At 36.6% G+C, this 19,085-nt stretch overlaps 1 protein-coding gene across 1 annotated transcript in view; it reads right to left on the bottom strand.

Annotated features, from left to right (window-relative positions):
- Positions 1 to 19,085, bottom strand: part of INTS4 (integrator complex subunit 4) — a 95,438-nt gene that overhangs the window by 56,500 nt on the left and 19,853 nt on the right. Inside the window, exons 4-7 of the mRNA XM_081063774.1 lie at positions 18,370 to 18,476; positions 5,029 to 5,214; positions 4,049 to 4,099; positions 1,418 to 1,506 (exon numbers count right to left, since the gene is read on the bottom strand). Coding sequence (XP_080919900.1) covers positions 1,418 to 1,506; positions 4,049 to 4,099; positions 5,029 to 5,214; positions 18,370 to 18,476 — 433 coding nt within the window. The remainder of the gene's footprint in view (positions 1 to 1,417; positions 1,507 to 4,048; positions 4,100 to 5,028; positions 5,215 to 18,369; positions 18,477 to 19,085) is intronic.

Raw genomic sequence — 19,085 nt, forward strand, 5'->3', positions numbered from 1 at the left:
ATAAAGCTGCAGGTTTAATAAATTGAGAATGACAAATGAAAACTGACACAAGTAAAAATGATAACTGAATAATTACAGTCCTACACTGATGAAATACATTTCATATTAAACAAATCAGTGCAACCTTTTTAGTTGCATTGCAAATTTTCAGTGTCTTGAATAAAAGGGTTTAACCCACCAAAGGTTCACAGATTTATGAAGATACCAAAAATGAGCTGCCACAAAGTATTTTATATCTTTTTTTAAAAAGTATTTAAATTTATTTATTGGGGTGACAATTGTTAATGAAATTACATAATTTCAGGTGTACAATTCTGTATTACATCAACTATAAATCGCATTGTGTGTTCACCACCCAGAGTCAGTTCTCCGTCCATCACCATATATTTGATCCCCCTTACCCTCATCTCCCTCCCTATTTTATATCTTTTAAGTTTATTCTCTCCTATATTTACATTGCTGTCAATATAGTAAATCTCAGAATAAATCAATATAAAACATACTTGTAAATCTGGTCCTAAAAGAAGAGGCAAATTCCAATTAGTCTTTTTTTTGGGGGGAGGGGTGTCTATAGGTTTAGTAATTCATTCTGGTTTTCTGATTTCAGCAGGCAGTTTAATGAAGAAGAAAAAAACACTTCTTTTTCCTACACAAGGAGCTTTTCTACAAAATACCTGGGGTGCCAAAATCATGTATACAGGTGGACACTTTGGTCAACGTTGTTCAAGCAGTAGGTTCACCATAATCAGAAGTGTCTGGACGCTGATGGTAACCACTTTGAGCACCTCTTAGCTATCTCACATGCTAACCGAGAAGTCAAACGGGACTTGTATTCATCTTTCATTATTGGTATATATGGAGTATTACAATTTTAAGAGATTTTTTCTTTTCTTAAAATGTGTATACTTTTTTTGGCACCCTCAGTAGAATAAATTCTCCACCTCACAGAATCACTATGAGAATAAATGATTTGATTACTGTGAAAATATTTTTAACTCAGGAAAACACTACATAAGGAATCATTATTCTCAAACCACCTGGTATCTTTATCTGGCATTTGTATTTATTACAATGGGCCCAAAACAATTTTAAAGATTTTCTTTAAGGGGGGGGGGGGCGCACTGCAAAGCACTTAAAAAGACAGTCCCACCTCTTCACTTATTCTTCATTTACAGAAGAGGAGGTTGGGACCCAGAGAGGTTAAGTATCTTTCCCAAGGCACACAGAAAGTTCATGGATGGCAGAGCTGAAGAACAAGGACAGGCATCCTGATTTTTATGGTCTGCTTTTCCCCTATTCCACACTGCCTTCCAGAGATCTAACCAGCATTCCTTTCCTGGAGGTGGGCTTTCTGCCTTGTGGGAGGAGAGGAAAATGGCTTGGCAACGAAGAACAGCAGGCTTACACCCACACTGACCTTTCAGGATAGAGCTGACTGACAACCCAGATAAGCTGGACTGCGGCGCTGCGCACTTGTTCATAGTCATCAGACAGCAATTTACAGGCCTGCAAACAAGGAGTCCAAAAGTCTGTTAGTTCTGTGACCCCCAGGTGATGTTCAAACTATTTTCACACTGAAGATATTGGGTGGCTGGATAAGGATACCAATCAAAATACTTGTGGGTGGTTTTAACTTCTTGAGCCTTTGCCCAATGAAGAATTCTTGGCCTCTGTCAGCTGCTCTGTGCTGACTGTGCATGCTCCTACCCCACGTCTGAAAGCGGAACCACAGACTGACAGCACAAAAGCCATGTAGAATAGCACATCATAGCAAAGCCTGCTGGGAGCCGACAGTGCTGCTTTCACAGGCTCAAACACTGGAGATGGTTTTTCCCTATCTGTACAACGAAAGCACAAATTCCTGACTGATAAGACTCCTGAAATACACGTGCAATATTAATGCTACCCTTCCAAAGGAGGCCAGATTTTTCTCCTTTACTTGGGTCGGAAATGGAATATCCCTAACTTTACCCACAGTAATAGCAACACGCTAGACTTCAACAACACTCAGAACTCCTCCATTTCTGAGATTTTAGAATCCTATATTCCATGCTCTGACCATAACATGCTACTCCAGCAGCTTTTTTAAAGATTTTTTTCTTTTTTATGTAATAGTTATAGCTAACATACAACATCAGTTTCAGGTATACACCACAGTTGTTCAACACTTACATACCTGACCAGTTCTTTCATTTCCATGATTTAACCCATCATACCTGCTCTTCAATCGCACTTAATCACCTATTCATTTAATCCGTTTCTCAGTCTTTGCACTACTGACATTTTAGACTGGATACTCCTTTGTTGTGAGGGGCTGTCCTGTGCACGTACGATGTTTAGCAGCCTCCCTGGCCTCTACCTACCAGATGGTTGTAGCATCGCACCCTCTCGCTCGCCCCAGGAGCTGCAACAGTCAAAAATACCTCCTCTGCTGACCTTTCACAAGCATTTGACACTATCGACTATGAGAACGCCCTCCTGCCTTTTCTAGAATATATTTTTCCTCTTCCTCCATCTGGCTGCTCCTCAATTCCATTCTCGGACTCCTTTCTTCTGTGCACCTCTTAAATGTTGGACCCTGCCCATGCTCCATCGTCTCTTTCAATCTTCTTACTCTCTCGAGTATCCGTATGTCCCCTACAAATTGATGGCTCCAAACAGCCATCCCCACCTCTGATCTCTCCTGAGCTCAGACCTTCACAACTATCTATGGCCTGGAATTCTCCTCATGAGACAAGGTTGTTGTCCAATCAACCCTTCAAACTCAATATAACCAAAACAACTCATTATGGTACCTAATTCTACCTAGTATCTCAAATTCTCCACCATCGAGGCCCTCATCATTGCTTGTCTAGTGTTAAAAAGAAACAACAGGCCCAAACTGGAGTCACTTGTGCCAAGCTCCACCAACACTTGATATCTAACTTAACTGCAGTTTCAGCCTCTCCCAAGAGAGGAATTTTAAACCAGTCTGGAATTTCCTGGTCAGCACTATTGAGGTAATCTGCCTGATTAAGAACCCTTGGTCTCCCCTAAAGGAAAGACCTCTGACTAAAATAATCCACTCTTTTAATTTCCTTGCCCCACCCTCTTTCTGCCTATAAAAACCTTCCATTTTGTACAACTCCTAGGAGCACCTTTCTATTTACTATAAGGATGTTGCCCGATTCATGAATCATTCAGTGAAGCCAATTACATCTTTACATTTACTTGGTTGAATTTTGTTTTTTAAACATTACTTAACTGACACAGTCATATGCCACTAAACGTAGAAATCATCTGCTTAACTCTTCTTCCTCTGAGTCCTTCCTCTGAGTCCAATAAGGAGAGAAGAGGCTGGTCACACCAATACAACCATTCTGAACTCATTCATTTTGTAAAATAATAAACTGAATTTACACATCAGTCATAGGGGGTTGGCTAATTATCATCTTCCTCTGAAAGATAAAATCACTTTCATAGGCCAACAAAATCTGGTCTCTGAGCATGGATTTAGATTACTTGTCTCTAGATTTCTGCAATTATTCTACGAGACAAATACCATTTTGAAAGGTCTTTTGGTTAGGCAGTCGATCAGCTTCTCCTCGTGATACTGTAACTTGGTTGTGCCTCTCTTTACCAAAACTACAACAATCATGTGAAATCTTTCATGTGATCCCATGGTCTTGGTCATTTTCCTCTAGAAACTCTACTTTGTCAAGTGTGGTGCCCAGAATTGACTTTAGTTTGACCCAACTAACAAGAGATCAGCAAGACTACCACCTTCCTTATTCTGAACACTACACTTCTCTTTGTGTGCCCTGGTATTTATACTGAGCTACCTAAATCCTCCTAAAAGTCCATTTCACATGTACTAATGCTATTCAATTACGTGTCCCCCCCATTCTCTTCTTAGAATGTATGCTTCGGATGCAACCTCACATTCACCCCAATTAATGGTATCACTGTTAGCTAGCTGAAGCTCTATGCTTTCAAAATCTGACAACCAGTGTGCCACCCTCCCAGTTTCAAGATACCTCCCATCCCGTTGCAGAGTCATTTAAGGTACCTGATTATATATCGTTTGGTGTAATTTCAGTCCTCTTTCATGGAGCTGCAACTATATAATAAAGATATAGTTTAAGATTTGGGAAAAAAATCAATACTTCCAATGCCTCCTGACAATCTCACACATTTCCCCCCATTATATCAGATTAGCATGGTTCCCTTTAGCCAAAATCAGTACTATATAAATAAAAATCCTGGTCAAAGACTTTTCAGTAGATGTATTCAAACACTTCATAAATCTAACCCATGGACCCTCCCCCAAGGGGATATTAGAAAAATATGAAACAATGATAAGAAGGCTGAGGAAGAAATGGTTAACACCACTTCCTCCTAAAAACCAGCCCCCACTCTGGTAAATTTCACCTATACCGCGTTTCCCTGAAAAAAAGACCTAGCTGGATAATCAACTCTAATGCGTCTTAAACAGCAAAAATTAATATAAAACACGGTTTCATTTTACTATAAGACCGGGTCTTTAATATAATATAATTAATACAATTAATATATAATAAATATGATGATATATATGATATATGATATGATATATGATATATATGAAATGATATGATATGATATGATATATGATACCGGGTCTTACATTAATTTTTGCTCCAAAAGATGCATTAGAGCTGATTGTCTGGCTAGGTCTTATTTTCTGGGAAACACAGTATGTCTGTAATACAATACTCAGGTATAGGGAAGTAACTTGGTATTATAACAGGTACAGGTTGTACCTTCCATATTTCAGAAATATGAGTGAAAGCTACCAGAGAAGCCCAAAGAAAAGCACACTGTTATATAGAAATGTGTGCCTTTGAGTTCTGTTGATACCACCTATACCTTCCTGAAAGTATGCATAAGGTATATCCTGGGGAGATTCAAAATGTACCTAAGGCAGCATTAGCCATGAACTTAAAAGAAAAAAAAAACAAAATCAAAGAAACAAAACTCTCCCCATTTAGTTTCCATGATCATGTTTACCATGGCTTTTATAGCTGCTGTTCTGACACGCGGGTCCTGGTCACTGAAGTAATCCCCTATAATCTTCTGCACATCTCGGACAGCTACGCTATCTGTATCCTTTGTGGCAGTTTTCTCCAAAGAGCCAAGATTGCCAAGTAATTGCAGGCACTTATTTCTTACACCATGGGAGGTATCTGCCAGGTGCTATAAAAAGAAAAGAGAAAACAAAAAGTCATGGTTAAGATACTTAAAAACAAACAAACAACAACAAAAAACTGAAACAAAAGCATTCTTTCAGCTCTAGGAGTGATTTTGAACACCACATTCTCACCACAGCCTGCCTAGTATCATGTTGCTTAAATATGTATCTTCCAAAAACAATCATGAATCCTTAGAAAATAAAAAACAAGACTCCCAGCTAGCCTTTTTTGCCTTGTAAAGGTAAGTACTTTAAAAATGAATTCTAAATTGCATTTTTATTTGCTATCAAATCTAAAAACAAAACAAAACAAAAAAATTTTAAAAAGTTTTAATATCCATACAGTGATATGTAAAAATCTTAAGCCTACTGCTCAATTAATTTCACAAAATGAACACACACATATAACAAGCACCCAGATAAAGAAATACAACATGACCAACACTGCAGAACCTACCCTTTCATGCCCCCTCCCAGTAACAACTCTATCACCATCAAAAATAGCTAGTATCTTAACTTCTAACACATAGTTTTATTTTGCCTATTTTTTTACTTTATAAAAATAAATAGTGTCTGGTTTCTTTTGCTTAATATTATCTTTGTGAGATTTGAGATTACAGTATGGCATGTAGATTACACTATGGTTCATTCATTCTCACTACTGTATAGTATTCCATTTGTGAGTAAACTACAATCCACTTATCCTTTCTACTGTTGGTAGATATTTAGGTTATTTGTGGGTTTTGGCTACTCTGAATAATGCTACTATGATCATTCTTGAATGTGGTTCTTGGTGTACACGTTCACATTTCTGTTGAATATACATTTAGGAATGAAATTGTTGGGTCAGACGGCATGTATATGTTCAGTTTAAAAAGACACTGCCAAATAGTTTCCCAAAGCAATTGTACTAATGTAAATGATATACAGTTCCACCAGTAATGCATAAGTGTCCCAGTTGTGCCACATCCTTGCCAACACTTAGTATTGTCGATCTTTTTAATTTTAACTCTTCTCATCAGCATTTTAAACAAATTATCAGTTATCTTTCTCTCATACCTAGTCCAAAGCTACTGAAATAAGCAATTCACATAACACAGTAACAGGAACTGAAAATACTTTAATGAAATAGGATTGTACAGTAGGTCATATGTGGTGTGAAACTCTGCCTTTTAAACTTCTTAGACTAAGGCCCACAGTAAGAAATGTCCATTACACTGTAACATACTCACATACAAACATATACATAGAAAGTTTAACAAAACAGTATGTACACCCTTACATCATCTGTTGTACTCTGATATTTGAACTCCATTTTGTTTTTCAAAAAATACTGATCATGGGGGCAGCCGGAAGGCTCAGTTGGTTAGAATAAGAGCTCTGAGCAACAGGGTTGCCAGTTCGATTCCCACATGGGCCAGTGAGCTGCGCCCTCCACAATTAGATTAAAGACAACGAGCTGCTGCTGAGCTTCCAGGGGTGGGGGTGAGGGGTGGCCGGATAACTTAGTCGATTAGAGCACGTGCTCTTAATAAACAAGGTTGCTGGTTCAATTCCCGCATGGGATGGTGGGCTGCGCCCCCTGCAATTAAAGATTGAAAACGGCAACTGGACTTCGAGCTGGGCTGCACCCTCCAGAACTAAGTTGAAGGACAACAACTTGGAGCTGATGGACCCTGGAGAAACACACTGTTCCCCAATATTCCCCAATAAAAATTAAAAAAAAACACTTTGATTAAAAAATAAATAAATAAAATACTTTAAAAAAAATACTGATCATGGTTGCATTACTCACCAACGGATCATGATACTCAGTTTCAAAGGCCCCGGTGTAGAGGAAAGTAATGGAACTTGAAATTTAAAAACTTGGGCTCACAGATCTTGTTAGAAAAGTGTCTAGTTTCAAGATTGGGTCACAAAATTTGTAAGAAGAGTCTGGGACACCTTGCCAGAAAGCAAGGAAAGCAAGAGAGATGTCAAGAACTAAGGGTGTACAAATCAAAAGGATACCAGTGTCAAAATTCATATGACAACAGAAGGAAGCACTCAAAACAAATCCAGAATGCAGGACATTCCATAAGACCAATAACCCAAAATCTATTGATTTTGAAGATATAACAAAAGCAGTCACTGTTACCAATTAAAAGAGATTTAAGACAATATCCAACCACAATACATGGGTCTTTTTGGACGCCAATCCTAAACAAACCAACTATAAAAGCATATCTTTAATGCAATTAAGGAAATTTAATATGAACTGGTATGAGGTGATATGGACTAACTGTTAATAATTGCATCATGGTTATACTTTAAAAATAGTATTAGTTAGAGATACAAACAGAAGTATTTATAATTGAAATAACATGATATCAGGAATTTACTTTAAAATACTAGAATTTACTTTAAAATACAGATAACAACAAAAAGGGAAAAGAGATGAAAAAGATTGCAAAGCATAAGTAATTGTCAAATTTAAACTCAAAACTAGAAAGAATAGCATATTTGAAAATTTCCATAATATAAAGTATATATACATATATGTGTGTATATACATACTATTATATATTATAACATATATGTGTGTGTGTATATATACATATATATACATATACATATGTATATTAGACCTAGCTTCAAATTTCAGCTCTGACTCACTATAAGTTTAACTTTGGTCAAGTCACTGGACCTCTTAGGGCATCAGATTCCTTATTCCTAAGAAGGAGCAACAATGCAGATTTACTGATTTTCATTTCATTAACTAACTTACAGGTTTATCATGAAGCTCAGACAGAATCATAAATGTAAAAAAAAACCTTATATACTATAAACCATGATAAAACTATTAGCTATTGTTACTATAATCTAAAGTAGTAAGAAAGGTATACAGTCACAGATAAAGTATACATATGGTTTCATTAGGAGATAACTACAATTATCAATACAAAACAAGTATCTTTAGATATTGCCTTCAAGTTCAAATTTTCCAGAATTTTCTATCTATAAATGAAATCATTGATTTGAAGTCACACTAGTTTCCTTCTCTCTTGCTCACACTAACATTAATAGCACACACAGTCTCTGGAACTACCCTCAGTAATCACTCATCTCTTTTCTCCTGCCTTAAAATTTGCGAATCCTCTCTTTTACAGGACCACAGCATTAAATGATGTGTCTAATAACACAGGTATCTTAGCGGGAGAGCTAATACTGTAATCCAAGTCTCTTGACACTCAATCCATAGCTCCTTTCCCCACTCAGCTGCATAAATAATTTCATGATTTTGAAAACTTTACTATGTGCAGAGTTGGGCATTTCAACCTTAAATACATAAAAAGCTCTACAATACCTAACTATTTTCTTTACAAATATGAAAACTGTTACCTCAAGCCATGAAGGATTACCATATTTGGCCATGTATAATGCGCTCCCATGTATAACGCGCACCCACATTTTTGGCCTAAACTTTCTTTCATTTTAATTTTCTAATTCAAATTTTCATTTGTTTAAATTTAGGTACTTGTATTTTGTATTATAAAGGAATTTTAGCATTTATTTTTTAACATATTATGGTACAAAAAATTTTATATAGCAAATAACTACAAAACACAAGAATAGATACAAGGTACAAGAAATTTTACGTACTGGTAACAAATTGACAATATTTATGCATCATAGAAGGCTAAGAACTCTTCGTCGTTGCAAGTTCGTTGTAAATTCAACAACACTGATGATCGTATTCCAGGGTATTATTTTGTGTATGGATATTGGTATTGATTTCTAGAGTTACATTTTTAACTCAGAAGCATAAACATAAGAATTAAAAACATTTATATAGATATGGAATTAGTACTACCCATGTATAATGTGCATTCTTATTTTTCCTCACATATTTGCACAAAAAGTGGGCATTATACATGGCAAAATACAGTAGATTTCTAATTACTGCCTGATGAAAACAGTGATACTAATAACCAATTCTGAAGATTAGCTAACCAGGCTGCCAGCATCTTATGTAAGTAACACACACACACACACACACACACATACACACACAACTGAACAGATGGGAAGAAGATGGATTGTAAGTAAATTAAGGATGATATTGTCGAATAGGGAAGTTACAAATAATACAGAGAAAAACCTAGAATGAACACTGTAGTGTTGGGTCTGAATTACAAATAGAGATAATAACACAGATTTTCATTTCTATATAGTCATAGAAATATAGATTTAAATATAAATATATCCTCTAACTCGGTGCACTGAGAGGGTCCATAAGCAGCAACACCCCAACAGCAATGAACACATTTAGTGGACAGATCTTGGCTTTCAAATACAATTCTCCACTAAGAGGAACCAGGGCTTCTTGGGACATAACAAGGCTGATTCCAGGGCTAGAACAGAGAAAGAAAGATGAGCCTGAAAATGTTATTGTGCCAGAAAAAAATGAAATATTCAAAGCGCAAGAGAGAGAAGTCAAAAGCACAGAGAAGCCAACTTGAAGGGACTCCCACTTGGCTGAATCAGGAATGTGAACATCAAGATAAATAACGATAGTAACAGCCTATGACCCATTGAATAAACAAGGAATATGTGAGTCCATAACTGATATTAATAAATAAGTGGAAAGTTGGAGGACAGAATATTTACATAGTTTCAAAGTACCGACCCACAAAATACTTCTCATTTCAAAAGGAAAGAGTAACTTTAAAGTGAAGAAGTCTAACAGACACTACCTTAACCAAGTGATCAAAGTAAACATCTTCAGCAATGGGACAAATCAAAATGATGTACCACCTAACAGGATGTAATGAGAAGACAAGTGCATCATATCTGTGACCTTCTTGCCAAAGATGGTAACTTGCATCTAATTATGAGGAAATATCAGACAAACCCAAATTCAGGGAGATTCCACAAACAATAGTCTTATAATTTTCAAAAACATCAGGGTCATAAAATCAAGGAAAGACAGAAGAATTACTCCAGATTGAAGAAGACTGGTAACATATGGTAACTGGTAACATATTGTGACTAAAATGCAACACGTGATTCTGAACTGAATACTTTTCCTATATAGGACATTACTGAAACAGTGAAATTTGAATGAGATTTGAGGATTATATGGTAGTCATGTTTTGGCGTTTATGTTCTGATTTTGATGGTTGTCTTGAGGCTATGTAGAAGCCTATCATTGTTTATGGGAAATATACCCATAAACAATGGGTATACAATGAAATACAATGGGTATACAATGAAATTAATACTTCAATTAATTTTGAAGTATTCAAAATTAATGGAGTACCATGTTAGCAACTTACTCTAAAATGATTCATAAGAAACGAAAGTACTTTATTACTATAGTTGTAATTTTTCTTCAAGTCTGAGATTTTTAAAAAAAATACAAAAGTAAACAGTCCAAATACTCACAAAAAGAATAAAATAACCATACTGTTTAACAAACATTAGAAAAATATTGCATTATCCTTAAGAATAAGTATAGTTTAAGACCATAAAAAAAAAAAAGGCAGCTACTATATCAGAAGCACACCCACAAAGATTCAGAGAGGTGTAGGCGGCTTTGCAGAGAAAGTAGATCTATTAAATTTTCACCTCTTATTTGAGAAGCAAAGTAGCAGAGTAGAATGAGCACAGACTAGAATCAGACTGTGCTCTGGTTTGATTTGGCCTTGGGTTTGATTATTGGCCTTGCCTCTTAGTATATAAGTGCGCTTCACTAAGCCCTTTAATTTTTAGAAACTCTTACTTCAAAAAAATAGGAATAATATTCTCTACCATGAGGTGTTATGGAGAGTGGATTAAATGAATTCATTTAATAGTTACTGCATGTAAAATCAGCTAATAGTGTATGGGACATAACAGACGTTCAACAAGCACAAGCGCCTAGCATAATGCCTGGCATTTGGTATGTTCTTTAAAAAACAACCTACTTAAGAGGAAGAGAAGGGAAACAGGTGGGGGGAAACAGAGCTGGTAATACAAAAAACCAGAAAATGGAGAAGGGTCAGAAATACAAGTAGGCCACCTGGATGAAACAGGCCTGATCTGGAACACACAAGCACGAATTTTCTGTTGATGACTGTCTAACAACAGCCATCTGTCCTGAAAGGTGTTGAGTACGTGTTAATGGTTCACATCAGAATGCTCCGGGGGAAGATTCTTGAACTACTAAGTGGGCACCTAGATTCCTGGGAAGAAGCTATGTCCAATGTGAAGGTGGGTGAAGTGGCAGGCTTCCTAGGAGGAGAGAGCAAAGGAAACAGAGAGGAAACTCCTACGCAGAGGGTGGGGCGGGGCTCTCGGAGAGGGAACCTCTCATTATAAAAATGGCTCCGCCAAACAGTTCAGCTCAGTTAATTCTTGCCTCCAAGTCACTTAAGCGACAGAAATGGGAAGGACACACTATGTCCTCACAATACCTGACGTATTGTAAGGGCTCAAAATTATCCTTCAAAATAAGACACTGAAACTGAGAAGAGAAACTTCCAGACGTAAAACTGGCAATGACTGTTTGTTAAAGCTAATACAGCAACGTGGTGGTTGTTTGTTTTTTTTTTAAATAAACTATTTATATTTAGTATGGAAGCATCACGTCTCATAGCTAAACTGCTGACTGCAGCACGGCACCCTGGAAGGTTGCTACCCCTGTGACAAATACTTTGATTTTCAAAGAACAAACTAAAAGCTCATAGCTTCTATTAAGGTAACCAGGCAACACTGATGCAACAGAACCTATTACCGACTGTCAGCCCACAAGAGAGAGTAAGTCTAAATCACACCCCTCAGGGCAGCAGTCAGTTTTATGATATCCTTCCCCTACAAGTCACTTCCTGCATCAAGGCCCTCATCACTAATAGCTGCCTAGTGTCTGCTCTGCAGAGGATGCTATTTTGATGTTTATACCCAGGCCATTCATTAAAGTGCCATCTTTTTTATATTAATGGAATAAGCCACATCCCAATAAAAGCAATCCATGTTAAAATATAAATAAACAAATAAGCTAAACCAATCAGTTTGAAACTACTGCTATAGAAAAGAAATCAATGGTTAAGTATACCAAGAAAATCTGAGAATGAACTTAAAACAACAAATATAACTTACTGACTCATTCAGTTTCAATATGGATTGTTTTTAAGCACAGGTAAAAATTCGGTGTTCTTTGTATGCAAATGATTCTAACAGATGACCTTTCCTAACAAACCACACATATTTGTTTGACAGTATTTTATCGATGTTAAAAAGCTGTATGGTTCTATCTGTTGCCTTAAGAGCTTAATGTACGTTTGCCATAGAATTAAAGGAACAGAAAAGAAACAGAGAGGCTGGAAGAGAAGGCAAGATGGAGACAGAGACAAAGAAGAATTAAACTACGCTATACGTAAGCCTTACAAGCAAAAATAACATTTGTTCTTCTAGAAAAATCTCCACATATAGCAAAGAAAGCAGAAGACCACCTGTTTCAGTTGTGCAGGTGCTCCGCAAGAATATTAATTTCCTGACCAAATCTGTGAAACAAATCTCTTCATCTCCCAAATAAAGATTCCTTGAGGTACAATGTACCTCAAGGAATTATTGATAGGATAAAATGAGACAAACTTTGAAAAGTTAAGAGGACCCTAAAGCATGACTTTCTTCCTACTGTGAAACAAAGAATATGACAAATTCACACCATGTATTTAAAAGATATATAAAGGAAGAATTTGAATTTAAAGTATTGATAATGATAGGAATAGATTATAATATATTGAATAAACTAATAGGAAAGAAGGGAGGGAAAGCTCTCTGTAGAGTAGAATGCCAATTAATAAACACATAAGGAATAGCAGAGTTAGAAAATCACCATTTTGCAATGATCAGAATAATAACTGACTCAGCAAGATTCATTAATAGTTGTTAAAATACTGAGTAAAAGTTGATGGGGAAGAGGATATTTACAAAATCTAAAGTATCTCCCAACAAATTACTTATTAATCACAAGGAAAAATAATAGCACAGTAAGTCCTCACTTAAATCATCCTCAATAGGTTCAATGTATAAGGAAACCAATTTTAAGGAAACCAATTTTACCACAGACTAACTGACATAAATAAGAGTTAAATTCCTACAGCATCTCATTAACATTATAACAAAATGATGACAAATAAAACACTGTTACTCTAGGACCTGCTGTGACTCTGTACTGAAAACCCTCACAGACATCACCTTAACCAAGTATCTAAGTTAACAACATCAATAGTGAGTCAAACCTCATCTGTGCCCCATGACACGATGCAGTGAGAAAGACACAATATTATTTATGTGGTATTCCTACCAAAATGCATAACCTGAATCTAGACAGAGGAAATGAAATATCAGATAAATACAAATTGAAAGACATTCTATAAAATAGTCTAGACACTTAAAAAATTCAAGGTCAAGAAAGATAAAAAACAGGCTAAGGGACTTTCCAGATTAAAGAAGACAGGAGATATGAAAACTAAATGCAATATGTGATCCCAGACCAGAAAAGAAAATTTTTATAGAGGATAATATTGAGATAAGAAATAGAACTTGAATTAAGTTTACAGGTTAGTATTAGTATTGTATCAAAGTTCAATTTCCTGATTTTGAGAATTGTATTGTGGTTATAAAAATGTTATCCTTTGTGAGAAATACACGTGTAAGTATTTATTTTAGTGGAAAAGGAGCGTGATGTCTGCAATTTACTCTTAAATGATTCAGGAAAGAATCATATACAGAGAGACAAAGCAAATTTAGGAAAATGTTAACTACCGGTGAAATCAGGGAGGAAGCTAAATGAAAATTCTTTATATTATTTTTGTAATTTTTTGTTGCATGAAATTGCTGGCGTGTTTGGATTTTATCCCATACTCAACCCCATGCTTCCTCAGAATTCTCTTTCTCAGTGAAAGGCACCACCATCTAATCGGGAACAGAAATCAGAAACCTAGGAATCGTCCTCAACAATTCCTTCATCCTTACCCCATGCTCAAGCAATCACTAAGTCCTGCCAATCTTATTTCCTAAATATTTATCAAATCTATCCACATCTTCTTATCAATTTAATGCAAACTACTAAATCTGTCACTTAGGCTACTACAATAACATCCTAATTGGCCTCTCCACAATTATACTGGCCTCGTCTCTGATCAATTCTCTACAACACAAGAATAGTCTACCCTAAACACTTCAATGGCTTCTCAACAAGACCTACAGGGAGCCTGTACCACGCCTAATCGTTATTAAATGGTTTTGGTCTCAGGATCCCTTTATATTCTTAAAAACTATTAAGGACCCCCAAAGAGCTTTTTTTTTGTTTTTTTAAGATTTTATTGGGGAAGGGGAACAGGACTTTATTGGGGAACAATGTGTACTTCTAGGCCTTTTTTCCAAGTCCTTTCAGTCTTAGTTGTTCTTTCAGTCTTAGTTGTGGAGGGTGCCGTTCAGTTTCAAGTTGTTGTCTTTTCAATCTTAGTTGTGGAGGGCGCAGCTCAGCTCCAGCTCCAGTTGCCATTTCTAGTTGCAAGGGGCACAGCCCACCATCCCTTGCGGGAGTTGAACCGGCAACCTTGTGGTTAAGAGGCCGCGCTCCAACCAACTGAGCCATCCGGGAGCTCAGCGGCAGCTCAGCTCAAGGTGCAGTGTTCAATCTTAGTTGCAGGGGGTGGAGCCCACCATCCCTTACGGGACTGGAGGAGTTGAACCAGCAACCTTGTGGTGTGGTTGAGAGCCCACTGGCCCATGTGGGAATCGAACAGGCACCCTTCGGAGTTAGTAGCATGGAGCTCTAACCGCCTGAGCCACCGGGCCAGCCCAGAGCTTTTGTTTATATGAGTTTTGTCTACTGATATTAATAGTATTAGAAATTAACACAGAAATTTTAAAAATATTTCTTTATTAATTCCTTTACAATAATTATTCATATCTGCCTCCACAGTCAATCTGTTAACAAAATAGTATGTTGTTTTATCTCAAGTATATGAAGGAAATCTAGACTGAGATAGGTAGTTGAACGGGGAGGACCACACAGACACGCCCCCCCCCCAAAGAGCCCCTGAAAACCCTAGAGGTCCTCAGACCACACTTTGAGAGCCACAGCTCTAGCTTTACTGCCATCTTTAGATTCTTCTAATGGTGTGCTCCTTTCTATACCATAGGATCTTTGCACGTGCTGTTCCCTTAGCCTAGACTACTTCCCCCGACTCCTTCCACTCCCTTTGTTCATTAACTCTCACCACACGTTAAGATATTAAAGTCTAAGCTCAACTATTGTTTCCTCTAGAAAACCTTCTCTGAATTCCCTAATTAGGTTAAACCTGACCACCAAACCATAACCCCCTTTTCGAGCAATTAAAACAACTTTAGTTAAGAAACCTTACCCTAATCTTACCTACCTGACAAATCATTCCATTCAAAACCTGAGTGAAATAACATCTATTCCAAAATGCTCTTTTTAATACTTCTCTCACCCTAAAGACTTTTTCCACTCCTTTCTCTGAGCAATTTTAATACCTCACAGTTACTTGTATTGCAAGAAACATATTATATTATAAACTGTTATAAGCCTGATTGTTGGCTCATAAGTTCCCTGAAGGTTGGAATCTCGTTTCTCCAAGCAAGACGTACAAATGGCCAATAAGCACATGAAACTATGCTTCCCATCACTAATCACTAATCATTACAGAGAACAAACCAAAAGCACCACGTACCACTTCATAGCCATGAGGATGGCTAGTGTCAAGGAAGGAAGGAAGGAAGGGAGGAAAGGAGGGAGGGAGGGAGAGAGGGAAGGGAGGGAGGGAAGGAAGGGAATAAGGGAGGAAGGGAGGGAGCGAGGGAGGGAGGGAAGGGAAGGGAAAGGAAGGGAAGCTGCAGAGGGCTCAGTTCACTGGCCCATGTAGGAATCGAACCAGCGACCTCAGCGTTAGGAGTACAGCACTCTAACCACCTGAGCGACCGGGCAAGCCCAAAATATTTTCTAATTTCCTTTTTCATCTCTCTTTGACCCATTATCTATATAGGAGCATGTTTAATTTTCACATATTTATGGTTTCCCAAATTTCTGTTACTGATTTCATTCCATTATGATTAGAGAACACAGTTTGTATTATTTCTATCAAAAGGGTGAATGTTATTACATGCGAATCATATCTCAAGGCACAATGTATGATAAAATCACAGACAAAATGTCATTAAGCAATAGAAATAGTAACTGTGGTTATCAATCATAGACAGTTTTTATTTACTGGAGTCTGCAAAACTTTGTGACAGGTCTGCTATTTCCAGATTTTTGTTTATTTGCTTACCCTATTATTAGCCTCTACAGATGGTGAAGAAACACACAAAAACCCCATATAAAAAACTGGCAAGGTACATGAAAAGTTCATTCTCAAGAGAGGAAACACAAATGAAGAACAAATATGAAGCCTCACCAATAATCTTTTAAAAAGGAAATTTTGAAAAATGAAACACTATTTTCCTCCTACCAAATGAACAGTTTAACTCTAGTTTCTAAACATTAATATCCAATTCTAGAATGCTACAGGGAATTAGGTACTCTCGTATACTGCTGGTGGGCATATAAGCTGGAATACTTTGGAAAACAATTTGGCAAAAAGTATCACAATCCTTAAAAAAAAAACTAAATGCTTTTAACTAGTAATTGTACTTGTGACAATCTACGTTTAGTAAATAACTCTAAATATAGAAAATGTTTTAGACTAATAGTATTTACTGCAATATTATTTACAATTTAAAAATAGTTACAATATAAATTTCCAATAATAAGAGAATGGGTGGGTAAACTATAGTTTAACTATTGGACAAAATACGCATCCATTAAAAATGTTTACAAAACATTCACAACATAAGAAAAATACTTCTGTTATGTTAGTGAAAAAGCAAAATTGTATATATAGAATACGATTACAGCTATGTATGTAAAAAAACAGCAAACAATCTGTATATAGAAGAAAATCAGAAAGCAATATATCAAAAGACTAATACCTGTCACCTTTAGGTACTGAATTATAAATGTAGTTTTGTAGTTTTTTTATTTATACTTTTCATTATCTTTCCAAAGTTTCTGAGTATAAATTTTTGTAATAAAAAGTCTATTTAAATCAAATTTAAGAAACTGCCACTTCAAGCATTAACAATCCACTTAGTACAACACCTCTCTCACCACATGTAAATATTCTCTCACCTGGGAGATACATTTATTCTCTCATATACATAATCCCTAGTGTTTTCCACTTAGGTTCTTAATATTATACTTGTCAAAGTGTTCTGTGTTTGGTTGTTGTTACTGCTTATTAAAATAACTGGAACACTCCTGGGGCTCAGAAAGAGCGTTCTAATTCTACAATTAAAACATACTTGTTTTCTTATAACCTCAAAATCAACTTATCCCAAAGATTAAAAGTAAACCAATTCTACAAGGTTTAGGAGCCGCTGTTATGTACAAAAGGCAGCTAATTAAAAGTTCCAAATTAAATCAAAAGGCACAACTAATGTGCGTGTATTTCTTTGATAATCAGAAAAAATAAACTGAAAAACAATTTTCCCAAAACACTTGTTTGCATCTAGTTGGACTGTTTATTGAAGCCACAAAGCATAAGAAGAAGAACATGGGCTGTGGAATCAGAGAAACCAGAGTTTATACCCTGGTTCTGCAACTTCCTTGCTGTGAAAACTTGGACAAGTTAAACTCTCTAAACCTCAATTCCCACGTTTGTAAACAGGGATAACAGAACTTACCTAAAGGACTGTGACGAACAAATGAAAAACTGGATACAAGGTAGGTACCATAATAAGCAGAGTGCTATTTTAGGCACAGTACACATGGCAGCTACTATATAATTATTTTCATTTCTTTTGGGAGAATGAGGAAGTTCATTTTATAATAAATTACTCAACTTTATTCCTAATCCAACATCAAGAAACAAAACAAAACAAAACAAAACAAAACAAAACAAAAAAGGAGACAGCTCTTAAAACCATTAGGAGTCCCTGGCAAGTCTCAGTTACATACAGATTTACAGTGTAGATCTAAGCAGATCTTACAGCTCATACCACCTCTCCAGATACTGCAAAACTGTTCAAGAAAGAAGCAACACAGTGTTGAACCATTATACTCTTACCTTGCAGGCTACATCAACTAATCGCATCTGGATAGCTTGATTGTCTGGGAGTTTTGTGCCAATTGCAAGCAAAGTGTCCAACAGTTGAGCGAGGACTTGATGAGATTCTAAAAAGGAAGACAGAAAGTTGTCTTGGGGAATTTCAAAAGATCACTACAGAAACTAAATTTACTTGGGTAAAGAACGTAGTTTTTGTCAGCTAAGTTCTACTATTCGATCCTGACTCCCCTCAACCAAAAGCTAAGTTCCTAAAGGGATCAGATCTAAAAGTTGGAGTCCTCTACAGGTGGGCCTTCATGCTCGAAAATGTTAAGTGCTTGGTAATTCAAGAGCTTTTCATTGCCTTCAAGATAAAGTCCAAATTCCTTAGCAGGGCATGCATGCATGTATACACACATACATACATACATACCAGGCCCTCGAAGGTGTTTAGCTCTGCCTATCTTTCTAGCCTTATGTCTTTCAAGTCTCCTCAATACCCTTTTTCCCAATTACTTATGATTTCATGTCACCCTATCTTTGCTCAGGCCAACTTCCCTACCTAAATGACTTCACCCATACCCGACTCCATTCTCAGTCCCACTCCCCAGGGAGCACCTACTATCTTGAAGTATGAAGCTCCTGTATGAAGCTTTTCCTTCTTCCCCTAGAATTGATCATTTCCTGCATTGTGCTCCCACTGCACCCTCTACATCAGCTACAACACTTTACTACAC

This window comes from Rhinolophus hipposideros, assembly GCF_964194185.1.
Source record: "Rhinolophus hipposideros genome assembly, chromosome: 10".
NCBI lineage: Eukaryota > Metazoa > Chordata > Mammalia > Chiroptera > Rhinolophidae > Rhinolophus > Rhinolophus hipposideros.